The sequence below is a fragment of the Columba livia genome, chromosome 1, assembly GCF_036013475.1.
Source record: "Columba livia isolate bColLiv1 breed racing homer chromosome 1, bColLiv1.pat.W.v2, whole genome shotgun sequence".
Taxonomy (NCBI): domain Eukaryota; kingdom Metazoa; phylum Chordata; class Aves; order Columbiformes; family Columbidae; genus Columba; species Columba livia.
The window spans coordinates 137634382-137651675 of NC_088602.1; the positions used below are offsets into that span (position 1 = coordinate 137634382).

General features: G+C 45.7%; 1 protein-coding gene across 3 annotated transcripts in view; it reads left to right on the top strand.

The window, feature by feature from the left end:
* Positions 1 to 11089, top strand: part of MPPED1 (metallophosphoesterase domain containing 1) — a 68630-nt gene extending 57541 nt beyond the window's left edge. For all 3 annotated transcript variants that reach the window (XM_065032669.1, XM_065032677.1, XM_065032688.1), the window contains exons 6-7: positions 2168 to 2281; positions 6106 to 11089. In XM_065032669.1, the coding sequence (XP_064888741.1) occupies positions 2168 to 2281; positions 6106 to 6224 (233 nt within the window). In that variant the 3' untranslated portion in view covers positions 6225 to 11089. The remainder of the gene's footprint in view (positions 1 to 2167; positions 2282 to 6105) is intronic.
* Positions 11090 to 17294: the final 6205 nt, after the last annotated feature.

Here is a 17294-nt window from a genome sequence, read left to right on the forward strand (position 1 = left end):
TGTACATTATCAAGCACTGGCATCTAAAGAGTTATTTCTGTGTGTGAACCTACCCTGATATTCTAACAAAATCTGAGAGCTCTTCCAAGAGCTTGAATACCACAGTTTTGGTCTTTTAAGCCAGTGGGTTAGCTGCTGTTTAGCCACGCCTGAGTGGGCATCAAAAGTAAACACAGGAAAACGAGGTCCAGTCTCTATACCTCTCTGGTTGACAACTGTTTTCTCAAAGGCACAGTATATTCATGCTATCGCAGCACTGTAAGAGACACAAATCCATGACAGGCACATAGGGAAAGTACCAACTAAAGAAAAATTTGAGCCTGATGAAAATGGCAGAACAACAGAAAGAAAACAAGATTGGTTATTGCAAACTCTCTAATACAACAACATCCTTCTTATACTACTGCTTTGAGGGAAACGTGAGACTTCAGTTGGCAATAAGCATCCCCCTGCAGTATGTTTTTAGACATCTGAGCAAGTTGGTGTACATTTTTGTCTGTATTCATAAAAATTGCATTTTTATACAAACTTTGTGCAAGTAAATATAGCACTTAAACACATCTACTGCGGAAGGGCTGGGTTTCTCTTCCTATCTGAGGTCCATAGATTTAGGCTTGCTGTGTCATGAAGTACTTAATCCAGTTTTCCTGGAGGATGTTGTTTTTAGGCATGCTGTGCGTTCCTCACCTGAGTCCCACTCCTGTAAAATTCCATGTGATAGCAATGTAGTTTTACTGTTAGCAACACAGATTCCATGGCATCAGTTAAAGTGTTCAGTTTAAGAAACTAGATCCCAGGACTAGGTTTAAATAGATAAATGCTGATTTAGATTCTTTGGAGACTCACTGTGGACATACTGCTCTTTACACCTCACTCTCTGAAAGGAAGAAGAATGGATAAAGCATTGATTTTCCCCATTAACAGCAGTGCAAAAATGCTTTAATTGCAGTAATTCTTTTGTCCTTGAAAAACAACTAGCAAGAGCTATAGGGCTTGTTCTTCAGATGGGCTTTTATGGTTTTCCTCAAGTACTTTTCCTTCCTTCCTTCCTTCCTTCCTTCCTTCCTTCCTTCCTTCCTTCCTTCCTTCCTTCCTTCCTTCCTTCCTTCCTTCCTTCCTTCCTTCCTTCCTTCCTTCCTTCCTTCCTTCCTTCCTTCCTCCCTCCCTCCCTCCCTCCCTCCCTCCCTCCCTCCCTCCCTCCTTTCCTCCCTCCTTTCCTCCCTTCCTTCCTTGCTTCCTTCCTTCCTTCCTCCCTCCCTCCCTCCCTCCCTTCTCCCTCCCTCCCTCCTTTCCTCCCTTCCTTCCTTCCTTTCTCCCTCCCTCCCTTCCTTTCTCCCTCCCTCCTTCCTTTCTCCCTCCCTCCTTCCCTCCCTCCCTCCCTCCTTTCCTCCCTCCTTTCCTCCCTTCCTTCCTTGCTTCCTTCCTTCCTTCCTCCCTCCCTCCCTCCCTCTCTTCTCCCTCCCTCCCTCCTTTCCTCCCTTCCTTCCTTTCTCCCTTCCTCCCTCCCTCCCTCCCTCCTTTCCTCCCTCCTTTCCTCCCTTCCTTCCTTCCTCCCTCCCTCCCTCCCTCCCTCCCTTCTCCCTCCCTCCCTCCCTCCCTCCCTTCTCCCTCCCTCCCTCCTTCCTTTCCTCCCTTCCTTCCTTCCTTTCTCCCTCCCTCCCTCCCTCCCTCCCTTCCTTTCTCCCTCCCTCCCTCCCTCCCTCCTTTCCTCCCTCCTTCCTTCCTTCCTTCCTTCCTTCCTTCCTTCCTTCCTTCCTCCCTCCCTCCCTCCCTCCCTCCCTTCCTTTCTCCCTCCCTCCCTCCCTCCCTCCCTCCTTCCCTCCCTCCTTTCCTCCTTTCCTCCCTCCCTCCCTCCCTCCCTTCCTTCCTTCCTTCCTTCCTTCCTTCCTTCCCTCCCTGCTTTCCTCCTTTCCTCCCTCCCTCCCTCCCTCCCTCCCTTCCTTCCTTCCTTCCTTCCTTCCTTCCTTCCTTCCTTCCTTCCTTCCTTCCTTCCTTCCTTCCTTCCTTCCTTCCTCTACTTACCAAGGTAAATGCTGTTTTTTCCATGTCAATTCTTCCATTGCTGCTTATGAAAAGCCACGAGACATGAAATCTCAGAAACGCTGTGTAGCAGTACAGCTTTGCAGATAACCTGTCTTCTTTTAAAGCTTTCCTTTCTTTTCCAAAGGTTTTCTAGACTGGGTTCCTAAGAAAATGCAGCGGGTAGGATGTGTTGAGCTGCTGAACACAGTCCAGAGACGAATACAGCCAAGGCTTCATGTTTTTGGACATATCCATGAAGGTCAGAACACATTGCTTTCTATATATATTTGGAAACCATAAACGCAGAAGTTGTCTGGTTATCTAACATTTTCAAACTTGAATGTCTGAACTGAAGCACTTACGGAATTCAGATACTTATTTAGCTGCATGTATAGCGATGAAATTGGCCGATACCCATATTTCAGTATATGTACTATATATGCAGCAAAACAAGATTGTCTTTCAGTTTCTACATCTATAAAACAGGGTGATGCCTCCTTCACAGGGAGGATTACTGTGAATTTTAAAATAAGAACACAAGTCCAGTAGTTACAGAAAGCGACTAAATATTAGGATTGATGGATTGTATTTTCTTCTGCTGAATCTCTATGACTTAAGATAATTAATGTAAGCCTTCTGTGTCTCACTTTCTTTGTTTATAAAATGGGTAAGAATGCTTTGAGGGGTGCTTCTGAGGCTTAATCTTCAAGATTGTACAATAAAAGTTGTCTCTCCCCATCAGTGCTTATGTGAAGTTGAAATCAAGAGGGATGTCACTGCTGACTTGTGTAGAAGTTCAAGATATTTATTCATGTATTTATTTGCTTTGGCAGGGAAAACATTTTGCGCCCAGACTAAACAAAGCAGTTCTCTTGACTATTTGATTTTTAACTGGAAAAAAAATGGGTTTCCTTCCCATAAGTCCGTAAATGTTGACAAATATGCACCACTGAAGTCAGTGACAGCCGGAGTTCCTCTCCAGACAAAGGAAAAGGTAGATGCTCTCTGCTGTAGAGAAGTCTGTCCTGTTCACTTATCATGGCAACAAGACTTCAAGCAGTACCCCCAGCAAAAGAAACCACTGGGCTGTGCAGGAGTGTACCCAGTGGTATGTAGGCATATATTGCCAGCTGCTTAGTTCTTGGCAGTGTTAACTTATTGGCAGGAAAAGGTGCTCCACAACTGCCAGTTTTCTGCTTCTGGGACTGCTCCAGCCTTTGATGTTGGATCTCTGTGGGTCTCGCAAGTGTAGAAATGAACGAATAGAAAAACTGGAGTAGCTGGCCTTCAGATACTTCTGGGTTTGTGAAGAACCATTTTATCCTTCCCAACAAATCCCACTCTGACTTGCTGCTGGGGCTTTCACCATGCTAAGCTGATATTATGAAAAATTTCTTCATGGAAAGGGTTGTCAGGCACTGGAACAGGCTGCCCAGGGAAGTGGTAGAGTCACCATCCCTGGAGGTGTTTAAAAGGTGTTTAGACGAGGTTTTTAGGGACATGGTTTAATGCCAGTGTTAGGTTGTGGTTGGATTCGATGATCTTGAGGTTCTCTTCCAACCAAAATGATTCTATGATTTTATAAGTTAGAAGTGACATGGCTGAGAGGTGTGATGGTATAAAATCGGTGGAGAAGACATTCAGATCATTATTTTACAGCTCAGGAATTAGGTCCATTCTCCTCATGTGTCTCATCTGCAGTGACCTGTTAATACCTAGTTAATGTCTAAAGTGCTGTTAAATCACTGAATAAACAAACAACACATAGGCAGTATTTTTTCCTAACCCTTTGCTGTTAGGGCAGTTTTGGAGATTCCATACAAGAGAGCTAGTAAATACAGTTCAAACGCATTAACTCTTCAGAAATCGTAAGCCAAGTGGGTTGCAGGGCATATAAGCAAATAGTTAGCAAGCCACGAAGCTTCAGGCAGGTAAACATAACCACATCTGCTAAGACTGGGCCCAACTTTGGCTCCCAATGGAAAAGAATGGCACCTCCACAGAATGGTAAATCTGGTCACTTTATACAGTTGGCACGGTAGGTATTGGAACAACAGAAACAAGATGCTCTTCTTGTTAACTATCATAATTTAGAGAAAACAAATGGGAAACTGCATAGCCTGTTTTGCAGTGGGATGCTAAATCTCTGCAGAGGAGAATTCCCATTGCAGACAGCCTGTGCAAACGAAGCTGCTCTTTGCAGAGAGAACGCATGATTTGAACAGATGAGTTCTTCCCCTGACTGAGCATAGCTACATCTGCAGCAGTCATTTACTGAACATCCGGGAGGAAGAGATGCTTAGAAGAGATGTTTCTTCCCTATTCCCCCTCTGCACTGCTGTCTCTGCCAAAAACATACCTCTACACTTGGGCTTGCTGCTGATCGACCCATGGAAGTGTCAAGCAGCGTAGCAGAGACTCTGACTAAAATCCCGATGAGCCCATTACAGCCAGATCTGGGCTGAGGTCATGGCCAAGGAAACTCTGTTGGTGGTGTGGTAAGAGGGAAAACTGTAGCATTAGGAATCTTCCAGCAAAAAGAGCCTATTAGCAAGCTGATTCCGTTCTCTCTGAACGTGTAGGCGAGGAGACAGAAAGTCCCAGCAGCAATGCTGACTGTCCTCCGTGCAGTTTGTGTTTTACACAGAACAATTGTTCTGTGGCAAACAGCAAATGATTTAAAGAAATGGCTGTGACAGGAACCTGACAGAGTTTTCTTCCCTCCCCAGTCCCTAATTATAGTGTGGTTTTTCCATGGGGAGTCCAGGAGGCCCTGCATTATTCAGGATATTTTGAGAAACAAGAAAGAAAGGAATTTGGCTACTGTTTTGTTTTAAATTATGCAACTATCAATGCTGCTATAAGACACAAAATCGCACCCAGAAAAACTGTAGAATGCTAGGATTTGAATAGCTGTAACTCAGTGTGTGTAGCAATGCATACGTTTTACTGTTAACTTCATTAATGGTGAGATTGAATTGAAGTACAAATGCTTTCTACCAGGTGAGTTCCCCCAAATCATATATTTCTGATTCTGAATGCATTTCTTCATATTGATCATAACATTTCAACACAAATTTCCAGCATTAAGCTTCTAGTCTTAGTGTGATCAAGCTTATGTTTTCTTCCTAGCCATTCATGAAAAGATTTTTGACAATGGAGAGTATGTCTACTTTTTCATAACACCAGGGCAGTTAAAGGGCTGCTTCTTCACTTTCTGAAACAGCATTTCACCGTATTTCTGAAGGCCTTAGAGCTGAAAGTTTGATTTTCTGCAGATTTCTCTCTGGAATTGTTTGGCTTGGGTGTCTTGTCAGGCGTGAGATGTAGTTAAAGCTTTTTCACCACTGAGAAGACATACAGAAGGGGGTTTTCTCCTGTGGAAATGTTATGGTGTCTTAGGGTATGAATTCACTTTATATGTCTGAGAATGTATTAATAAAGCTGTTTTTCCTCTGCCTGGGCAGGTATTTTAGTGTCTTTCCATCAAATTTGGTGGAAATTGGTCAACAACTTAAAACACGTGGGAAGAAGAGGTTACTGCTAGACAAATCCCAACCAGGTGCACATGCACACATACTCCCTTTAGTCCAGCAATGATTTTTCTTCATTGGTGTACAACACAGGGCAAGAAAAAAGGTGGAAAGATGAAAATTACCCAAAGTTTACTGCACTGATGGCTGCAAACCTAAATGACGAGAAGTATGTTTTCTTCAATGCTGCAATGCCCTAAGCTTTATCTTCTAAGCCTTTCCAAAACTGAGAAGGTTTTAAGAAAAAAGCTTTGCTGGGAAAAGTATCTGTCTTTCTGAAGAGGTTTGCTGAGCTGGCTGCCAGAGATTGTAGCCACTAACTAGTGAGGGTCCATTTTGCTTTTCTTACACAATTTAAAAGATGGCAGAAGGTTCTGCTGTAGGACAAAGATGGTATTAATTCAGGAGACTTTTGTGTTTTGCACGTAGGGGATTTTTAAATTCCTTCGGACTAATAAATGTGGCACTTACCATTGTGTGATAAAGGTGAATAATTAAAAGAAGATAATAATAATGAGAGTAACCAGAGTGTTTTTTTCTTTCTTTGTAGGTTATGGCGTCATGGCTGATGGAACTACTACCTATGTGAATGCATCTGTGTGCACTGTGAATTACCAGCCGCTTAATCCACCTATAGTTATTGATTTACCTACTCCCAGGAACACATGATTATAATGAGGATTTAAAGTTGTACCCAACACATTAGCAACTTTGTATTGCTGGCTGAGAATCCCAATAGGGAACCATTCAACAAAAAAGCAAAAACCTTCTTCTTTTTCCCTGCTAGCTCTTCACAGATAAATTTTGAGTGACAAAAGTGGATGAGGAACAAAGACATTTTGGTGCCAGAAACAGATTAAAGACTTCAACATTTCACCATTAAAATATTTGTGAACACAGAAAAGTGAATGCATTCCACATATATATATATATATACATATACATATATATCTCTCGCAAGTAGGGACTTTTGTATATACCGTACATTATATTGGACTTATTAAAAGACATCTTTCAAAGGAGTGTTTCTTTAAGAAAGTTTGCGGTTTAAACTTAAGTGTTTAGACTAGGATTTCCTCATTTCAGATGTTTCCCAGTGAGCTCTTGGTAAAAGAAAAATGATGGTAAAGATGTTTTCCCTTAATTAACATGGCAAGTATAAAAGATGGTGCATGAATGACCAGTCACAGGAGGAAAGCTATTACTTCAAGTCCTCCAGGTCTAAGTCTTTGCATCTATTCAAAACCAATGCAATAGGCCCTAATTCACTGTACTGAAATGAAGTTTTACTACATCTGGCGTTACAGATGGTAAGGGAAATGGTGCATATTGCCAGCATGCTGTAAACAGCTCAACGTTCAAGAAGGGAGACTGTGTTAAGTGCAGTATAAACTCAGGAATTTGTAACCTGGCCTCGCCTGTGAAAAAAAAAGTGACATTTCCCTTAAAAAAAAAAAATAAGGAAGAAAAAATATGACTGTGTTTTTGTCTGGTAAGGCGGTATGTGATTGTATGTAAAAAGCAAAAAAAAAAACCCCACCCAATACTCAGCAGTGGCATTTTAGATAAAGCCCACTGGGACTGTTTGTTTAAAACTTGTTAATGTGACATACAGCCAATGATGGGATTCCTGGTTTGACTTTAGCCTCACTCAGAAGCAGTTAAATGTCATTGTGATAGTTTTGTCCTTGGGGAGCGTTATGGATGTCAGGGGGAAGGGGTCATCCCAAGGTGGAGTTTGGGCATCCTAAGTGTGATGAGTAGCGAGTACATAGCAGTGGGTACCGAGCAGGGCTCACCTCACAGAACCTGTCATTGCTGTTTGCCCACTCACAGACACTGCTGAGAGAGGCCTGAGACAAAATCGTCCACCGCGTTGAAATCCACCTGTCACATTCAATGTGACGGCAGTGTCAGCAGCTGGTTGGAGTGGCCAAGGCTGCCCATGCAGCTTTCCTGCAGGTGAACAGTGATGTTGAAGCTGCTGGGATTTCCATCCCATCCTAAGCAGAAGCTTGAGAATTGATGACAAACCCACTTCCAAAGCCAAGTGCTTCAACATGCCCTACAAGAAGTAAGTCTGCCTTGAACTAACAAATATCTCCATGCTCAAAGAGGAGCCTTTTTGCCCTGACGGAGATAACTGCTGTATTCTGAATGTGGACATCCTGAATTTGGGGCTGACAGCATCTAGACATTAATCTTGTTCACACATTGTGCAAATCATCGCACTGGCGATGCCAGCAGGTTGTGAGCAGGTCTGTGCGTAGCCCACATCTGCACACATGCATTGGATAATTGTGTATGTTACTTTTTGCCTGATATATGAATGGAAATGTGAGCCTCACATAGCAGCTGCATGTACATTATGTGCATACACAATTAGAAATAGCTGTGTCGCAAAACCAGGCTATGTCAGCCTCAATTCTAAGCAAGGTGGGCAGAAACATGGTGTTTGTCTGGCTCTGCATGTGCAGCAGCTCTTCCAGCTGCTGCCGGGAGCAGTGACATGCAAACCCAGTAACTAACTTGTGCTGTGGACCCACCAAAAACCCACCAGACAACATGACAAGTCACAGCTCTGACGTTTCTTGTAAGCTCTTGGGTGGCTTGAAGTCTACATTAACTTCTATTTCCTGAAAAGAAACCCAGAATGATCGGTGGTACCTGCAACTGGTTTTTGGGTGAATAGTTCACAAAGTGCGTGAGCAGTCTGCCATGAATTCAGATGGGGCCACTTTTGTCAAAACTATTGCTGTAGAAATTGCAGGATCAGCTCCTTAATCAGCAAGGACTGAATTGCGTAGTTGAATATGAACTCCCGCTTTCACTGGGAAGATGAGCAATAGCATGTAGTTAGAATAAAAGTGTCTTAGCTAGTCACAATTCAAGTGGCTCGAAACAAATGTGGCAGGAAATTGGCTGTATGTTAAAGAAGTCTGAAATGTTTACATTCGCTCACGGCACTTAAAGAGACTAAAATGTTCAAGTGGGGGGAAGAGGTCCTTTTATTAGCCTCAACAAAATTTCTATGCCAACCATAAACTATTCTCTTAAAAATAGTTTTTTCCTAAGGTATCTTCAAAATGCTGTGTATTTTTATGTGAAAAGGATACGAAAGCAGCTGTTACTTCAAAATATCATTTAAAGTACTTGAGGTATGAGAGCTTAAAGGTTATTTAATCATTTTTGCATAACTTGATTGTTGTTGTAATTTTTGGTCAAGCATGTTAGACAAATAAAGTCTTAAAAAAAAAAAAGCACCTCTTTATATCCACCTCATGCATTCAGCTCCATGGGGGCAAAGGCTGCCCACATGCCTCAAGAGGTAGGAGCCAGCCTGTGGGATGCTGCAGTTGTCACCACGACCCACCCCTGTGGGTCAGCGCGGGGGGCAGCTGGCAGAGGGGCTGGGGGCAATGGGGGTGATGGCAGAAGGTGCCCGGATCCATCTGCCAGTGTCAGGTCTCTGCAGCTCCTGCAGAAGGGCACAAGTTGGAAGTTGCAACTGCAGAGAGAAGGGAAAGCAGCAGCCGCTTCCACTAATGTGGTATTTTGGTGGGGAAATGCACCAGATGTGCCTGTGAGGCACGGAGAAGCCAACGCTGCAACAGAGCGGTGAAGCAGTGGGGAACTGAGGTGCCGTCCTTTGGGAACGAGCAGCAATCAGGGGAAAGATGGTTCGTGGTTTGGGTTGAGTCTGTAAGAGCACAACCCTCACAGAGAAGGCAATTAAGACAAGGTGGCTATTTTTATTTAAACTGTGACACAATTGACAGCCCCTCAGTTCAAGAAGGACAGGGAACTGCTGGAGAGAGTCCAGCACAGGGCAACGAAGATGGTGAAGGGAGTGGAGCATCTCCCTACTGAGGAAAGGCTGAGGGAGCTGGGTCTCTAGCACGGAGAAGAGGAAGCTGAGGTGTGACCTCATTAATGTTTACAAATATATAAAGGGTGAGTGTCACGAGGATGGAGCCAGGCTCTTCTCGGTGACAACCAATGATAGGACAAGGGGTAATGGGTTCAAACTGAAACACAAGAGGTTCCACTTAAATTTGAGAAGAAACTTCTTCTCAGTGAGGGTGCCAGAGCACTGGAACAGGCTGCCCAGGGAGGTTCTGTAGTCTCCTTCTCTGGAGACATTCAAAACCCACCTGGACACCTACCTGTGTAACCTCATCTAGGTGTTCCTGCTCCAGCAGGGGGATTGGACTAGATGATCTTTTGAGGTCCCTTCCAATCCTTAATCTGTGATTCTGTGATTTTGGGCTTTGTTCCCTGAATCTGATCTACCTTGGATTAGCAAGGCCACGAAAAGGAAGGATTCTGCAAACGCAGTTTTGCAATTGTCAGCTCTATTTAAATTCAGGGATGGTCTCTCAAATAATTTCCCTCCCCACTGCTGACCTTCAGTGATATCTATCCAGGTACTATGACTCCTGCAGGTGTGCTGATGTGTATCACCAATACGTGCCTTCCCATCACCAGGCAGAATTGTTACAGAGATTACTTTCAGTTCATCTTGATGACGAATATGGGAGATATCGCTGCATGTCAATGAAAAAAGGAAAAAGGAAGAAAAGATTATTATTTTTACCTCTCTCAGTCACATATGGCTGAGGATGTGAAATGTTCCCTGGCTACAAGGAACGAGCAGGCTGGGACTCGGCACCCTCCTGAGCAGCTGCCTTTGCCCAGGCAGCCCCCACCCACCACAGCTGCAGCCCGGCCTGGAGAACTGGGTTAGGGCTGTCACATGGTGCTATTTGGTAGCCCCTGAAGCCAGAGACCCCAAAACTATCATGGTCTTCAGGGAGGTCACTGCAGGGAGCAAGGCTGGTGGCAGCAGCACGCAGGGCTGGCCCTGCCAGGTGCTCCTCTGGCAAGGTGGCTGTGGGGAGGAAGGTGAAAATCCCCATCTCTGGGCGATGCACGGGGACAGAGCAGGTGGGAAGGTGCCTGGTATTGCTGCAGGAGGAAGCCACAGGGGCTGTGAAGTAGCTGTTCCTCTCCAATCATTGACTGCTGCCAGCAGCCGATGCAAATGCCTCAGAGGAAGAAGGAACAACACACTCCTTAGATGGCAATTTTGGAAATAATCTGCCCAGGGGGATCCTTGCCCCCCTTCCACTTATTCTTGTTTGTATGAGAATTTCTCTCTTAAAAACCTGTATTATTGCTCACTGCTAACGTAACTCACATATAGCAAATATAACTGCAAATGTTCTTTTCTTTCAGGTACATTCCTCTCCCTTTCTTGCAAGTCTCTCTGCATCTGCGATTTTAGCGATATTTTGGAAGAGTGAGCTCCCCAGGTGATTGTGCACAGTGCTTTAAAACAAACAGTATTTCGCTTATCCTTGTATGTGTGCTGCTGTTTGGCTTTATTGACTGTCCCTTTGTTCTCTTTTTCTGTGAAAAGTGTAAATTGGAGTACTTACATGTACCTTCTTTGTGCCATTCGTTATTTTGTATACTGCCGTTATGTTGCTTTTTACTCACTTTGTGTAGAAATTAAAACAATTTCAATTCTAGCTAGACTCTACTTCTAACCTCTCTTACTTTCCCATCTCGGAAACGCTCCCCTCCTCTCCTTTAGATGTCTCCTTCGGGAGCTAGCATAAGGCAGCAATGCCAGAAGAGGACCTCCTCTTACTTCCTCTCTGAACATTTGGACACAGTTCTCCGCTACTTTCTCTCCCGATCTTTATCCAGTGCTGTTCTTTATGTGGTTAGGATTTTTGAGGGTAATAATATATATTTGTACCCCCTCATGGAGGACTCTAGTGAGCTGCCTATGGCCTTAGCTGTGTTTTCTCTTTGAGATGATGACTGGTTTGGACTTGGCCGGCCGGTTTTCACAACCATCACCCCCTTCCTCCCGGGGAGCCCTGCCCAGGCTGTGTCCATGGGGAGATCTTTCTGCCTTTGTGGCCCATTCCCCTGGATCTGGTGGTGCCCTTGGCAATCCTCATCATCCCCGATTTGGCTTTGCTTTCGGGGGCCCCTTGTCCACCCTGTATGGTGGGGTTGTACTGGGTAGGGTGTGATGTTTGCCCAGTCCTCATCCTGCTTTTGGGTTTTTTGTTTCTTGGCTAGTTCCTAACGCATGACCCTTCTTTGCCTCCCATAAATAGCTCTCTCGCAAAGGTCTTTATCAAAACCTTTGCAAGTGTCCACACCAATTATATATCAGAGATATCTCTTCTCACCAGGACTTTGATGTACCAAAAGCTTTCAAATAGATTAAAGGAACAGGCTTTTCTCTTCCACAAACCTGTCGGCTTTCCCCTCTTCACTTGCCCGGCAAAGTGTATTCCCACTCTAGAGCACAATGGCCCATATATGAACAGAGTAATTAACCTCACTACCAGCCACTGGGCCAGTGCACAACATGCCCTCACCCTCGTGCCGTTTGCTCTGATTCAGTGCAGTCCAGGCCCAGTTAGTGGACAAAGTGCTTCCTACCACGGGACGAGGTGACATTCACTCCCTGTCACGGATGCATCACAAAAGTCAGTTTAGGCGGACAAGTTCCAAAACAGACTTTATTCTACCCAGAAAAGTGCAGTAAATAAACCGACTAGAAACAGGGCTTGTACAAATTATTTAGCACTCCGACAACATAAAACACGTTCGGATATCAGTTGAGGAGATTATTGGGGTATGACAACGTAAGAATAATGAGGATCCACAACATGCACACATGCACTCATGAGAAACAAAACTAGAGGCCTCGTTTTATAGCCTGGTCAGATCTGGTTGTGATCATTACAACTTGGTTCAGAAGTTTCTCAGCTTCTCTGGGCACCTCCTTTGTTGAGGACCCTGTCAACTGATTGAGGGTCCTACCCCCAGCTGCGTGGAGGTGAAGTCACTCTGCCACCAGTGGGGAGAAGGTGACTGTCAGTACCATCCCAGGTGTGTATGTGGGGACAGGCACAGTGGGGCACGAAAGGTGCTGAAGAGCCATCAGCTGCACTATTGAAGGCTCTGGATCTCATCGGGTTGTGCAACTGACACACTCCATCAGAGCAAACCCAGTAGTGCAGCTGCTTCCCCCCAGTTTTGCTGCACCGTGAAGCTGTGCTTGCAGCGAGCGGCAGGGGAAGGGGTACAGCCGTAGGAAGCTATGACCCAAACAGGGTTCCATTTCGCTTACTCTGATTGCATTTTTCTTTAAATGCTTTCTGCTTTCTGGATGGGATGAGCAGCTTGGGGAGGGCCAGATGGGAAAATGCTATATGCTATAAACCTGCTGCAACAGCTTATGGTAGCATTAAACCGCAAAATCAGGGTAAGGAAAGTGTTCTGCCCCACCAACTGAGCTACCCGGTACACAGCAAAAGCAGGGGAGGAGCGAAAGTGACATGGAAGCACATTCCCACCAGCCCAGCTCTGGCTTCCCCTTCCCCACTGCAATGTGAACCTGGCCAGGGGCTTTCTGTGGGTCCGAGATGGATGCCGGGGCTGGCCCCACTCCCTGATGAGTGCCTCATGGGATACTGGAGGCTGTTGGGGTTGATGGTACGAACCTTTCTGCAGAGGCCACTGGAGTGGTGGGAAGGGGTCACAGAGAGCCCTGGGTGCCTCTTCCAAACAAATTCCCCCTTCTCATGAGGGAACGTCTGGGGATGCTGCAGTGAGTGTCCTGGTGGGGACCTCTCCTGGGGGTGCATTGGGCCAGAGCCAACAACATGGGGCAGGTGACTCTGTCCTGACCTCTGCAAAGCCGGGCAGCCCTGGTGTCATCTGCTGTGGATTTTGGAGAGAGGATTTCCCCTGTCCTTTCGGGTTTTCATTTCAGATGGGTGGTGCTGCCCCTTCGCCGAGAGACACAAGGGACGCAAAGAGTGATGGTCGGGCCCCAGCTGCATGGCGCTTTGCCTTGCCTCCAGCATGCTGACCGAGAGATTTGTGCAAGCAGAAATACTCTTATCTGACTGGTGGAATAACCCACCGGGGAAGGCTGCTGCTGCAGTGGGAAATTTCATGGGCTCCTACAAACTTTACTGCTCACCATAATGGGCTGGGTCATTATTTTCTAGAAATAATGAAGTTACGCAGGATAAAGCAATTTAAGTGGAGTGGGCAATTAAACCTGTATTTATATTTTTTCTACTGTTTTACGAGGCTGCTGCATGGCGCAGCCATTCTGATTGCATCTGTTACCTGATATTTTAAAATGAGCAGAGAGCTGCTTCACAGAGACGTGTGTTGGCTGTCGATTACCTTTCTTCTGTCACCGTCTCCTCTGCTTCCCATGGTTGGTCCTGCCAGCCTCTGCCACTTTGTGCCATTTGTGACAGGACTCCCTGAACAGCCTCTCGCCATGGCCACCCCCACCCTGGATACCCATATGGTCTCCCCGGGGATGATGTGCAAGCCTTACCCCATTCTGGTCATGCTTTTGAGCTCACAGACAAACCCCGCTGCCTCCCCCATCAGCGCCGACTCCAATGACCAGCAATGAGCCAAGAGTGGTGTAGGACAAGGCAAACAGGTCCTTCTGCCTGGAGTGAGCCTGCAACATCTCCCAGCATCACCCCAAGCCTCTCTGGCTTAGCAGTTACCCATGTATGAGCTGAGTTTGCTCTGTGGGGGGGGAAACGTCCTGCTCCAGCAGGATTAAATACCAACAACAGCCAGAGCAAAGGCAGCTTCTCACCAGGGTGGCCAGTGCAAAGCATGGCAGAGCTGGACGAGCCTCCACAGAGGTGTGCCCAGCAGGGTCCACCAACCTCCTGGCACTGAGGTCCCATCCATTTGTGAAACACTGCAGAAATTTGACACCTCACTAAAGTTGTGGCCTCGCTCTGGCACTCTGACCATGATGTTCACCCCTCATTCACACACCAGGTGATGCAGCACAAAAGGAAAAGCATCTGTGAAGCCACCAAGGAGTCAAGAGAAGCAACTGCTTTGCACCTGCCACCCCATCGTTTCAGCCGGTGCCATCTGGGTACCCATCACTGGGGAGTGATGCTTTGCCCACACACCTTCAAAAGCACCTTCTTTCCCTGCCTGTTATGCTTGTAACGCAGTGTGTACATAATTATGTTTACTGCTTGGTCAGGAAGAAATAATAGCTCTGAAGTGTTACTTATCCGGTCCATTTCTGTGGATACCTGTAACAATAATTAATCATATGTATTAACATGCGGTCAAGAGACTTGTCAAAACTGGAGCTCTCGAGTGGTAAACAGAGCTCACGCAATTAGCAGTCCCTACTCTGAAAATGACTGGATTGATTCATTGTTCCTCCCAACACCGAAGAAAGTCAGGGAAGTAATAAATCATAAAATTATAGACAAGGCACTCAACAAACGATGATGAAGACACTTCATCAATTGCCTTTAGCTCTGTGTCAGTGTGTTGCACTCGAGGCAGCGCTGGCTGAGCCTGCTGCACGGCAGCTGTAACCGGTGAGCTCTCACTAGTGCTGAGGTGAACTTGAGAATACTGTGCTTGCTTCTAAGGTAAAATAGAGGATTTCTTAATTGCTTTTAATTCACGGGCACATGCCGTCCCTTAAAGTAAAGGCGCAAGAACTTTAGTGCACTGGTTTTAATTTAAAATGTAGGACCTTCTCCGCCAAGCCCCCAAGGTTGGGTAGACTGGAGGGGCAACAGGTGCAGCTCACTTTGCTGGTCAGGAAAGGGTCCTTTCACCCCTCCATGAACTCAAGACATCACAGCACCAGAGGCACAGATCTCCTGGGTACTGGGAGTGCTTTCTTAAAGCAGTTCCTTTTAACTGGGAAAAAAAAAATCAACATTTGTTAAAGGAATAAAAGAAAAAAACACAACAGCGGCGGAAGAAGAATGGTTCCTCCAAACTTTGAAGCTGGTGTTATCTAGCAGGAACAACAAAAGGAACTCAAAGCCGGGAGATGGAAGGCAACAAAATGTATGAAAGCAAATGACTTGAATGGGGCTCTCAGAAGTGACGGTGACGTTTCGTGCTCCCTATTGGCTTCATTTCTGTTTCTGAGTGAAAAAGGAGAGTGTCCTTTAAAGAACAGTGTTGTCTTGGTAGTCTCTGTGCTGTAGCTATTAACAGCGATTGCGTTCTGCAACTGTGCTCTTCATATAAAAGCCCTGAGGAAATCACAGCCCACATGTAAAGTTGAAACCAGAAGGTGGTATGTGGCTTTTTTTTTTTTTAATAATAATAATAATAATAATAAATCTTTAAAAGTTCCATATATGTAAAGGGCAGTTACTTCTCTTGACTCCTCAATGGCTTCACAGCGGCATTTCCTTTCCTGTGTATGTGTCTACAGAGGCCTGCAAAGCTCTTCCCACAAGAGGAGGGTGCTGATGCCAGTAGAAGTGCAAATCTGAGTGTAATCCATCCCATGCTGTGTCAGAAGCCCAAGGTCCATGCAATCTGGAAACCAACTTATTCTGTGATGAGCAAAACGACCTAGGTCTGGTTTCCAGGTTGCTCAGGTTGGAGCACCTCTGGCAGTACCTGGCCCAACCTCCAACCTGAAGCCCACCCAGTTGGGTAGGCTGCTCAGGGCTCCTCCAGACGAGTTTTGAGTATCTCCAAGGATGGAGATCTCATGACCATTCTGGGCACCTGTGTGGGTGTTTGACCATGCTCATGGTGAAAAACACTCCTCCTTGTAAAAGGGAAAGCTCATGTCCTGCATTCCCAAGGGAAGGTGCCTGCACTGCTCCCTGTCCTCAGTGTCCCTCAGCCCACATGGCTACATGGTGAGGGACCACCAAGCACGGTGACGTCCTGCTTGGTGATGCCCTGTGTTGTGTCTGGCTCAGAGCTGGCACGTGGCCTCCAGGCAGCTGGTATGTCCATCTGGCTGCCCCAGCTGCTCCAAAATTTGATGGGAGACAAAGCAAAGCTCTGGAGCATGCTGTTTTCCTTTCTTATTCTCTGATGACTTCAGTGCAACAGCTTGATTTGCTTTGGTTGTTTAGGAAGAGCAGGAAGAAAACCTACTCTGAAGAAATGTGTGCTGGAAAAGAAGTCTTGGTCCTACTGAAGTCAGTGGAAGTGTGAGAACCGTCTTCAGCAAAATGAGTGGCTAACTCAGTAAGTTTGAGCCAAGAGCATCCTAACATGACTGCACCCTAAGGCTTATGCAGTTTTGGGAACGTTTTCAAGAGTAGTCATGTTTATCTCTGCACTGTGCCGTGAGCTGGCATTGTAAAGGGAAATACCCTCTGTGCCAGACCTTTGCTTCACCTGGCCACACTAGAGCAGTATCCTTTCCAGGGGAAACACTCTGATCATGTTTAATGAAAGACTGTACTCATTATGCCTGAATTTACAGCCCACTTTCACTTTATTTTTGTGACGATTTTCCAAGGAACGTTTCAGCTTTTTGAGGGAATACATCTTCAAAGCAGTACAACACATCAGTGAGACATGGGTACCTGCCCCTGCATCACCTCAGTTTTATCCTTGTGAGAGCCAGATGCTCGCTGTGCTGGGCTATGTAGTTATTTGCAAACCATGGCAGTTTGTTTCACATTTAGCCAGGATATGAGACTTCAAATGCAGGAACTTGAGCTATGTCAAGCAAAATGTTTTGTTCTTTGGGGAAGGATTTTGCTTTCCAAGTTGTTCAACTGATTATTGCCTTTGATAAGTTAATATAGTGCACAGCCTCTACTACTTCCACAAGACAAGTCTAAGGAAATTTTTCTACTGGGATGGTGAAATGTAGAGAGATCCCCACACGAGGTACTGGAAAGAAGCAGAAAAAGA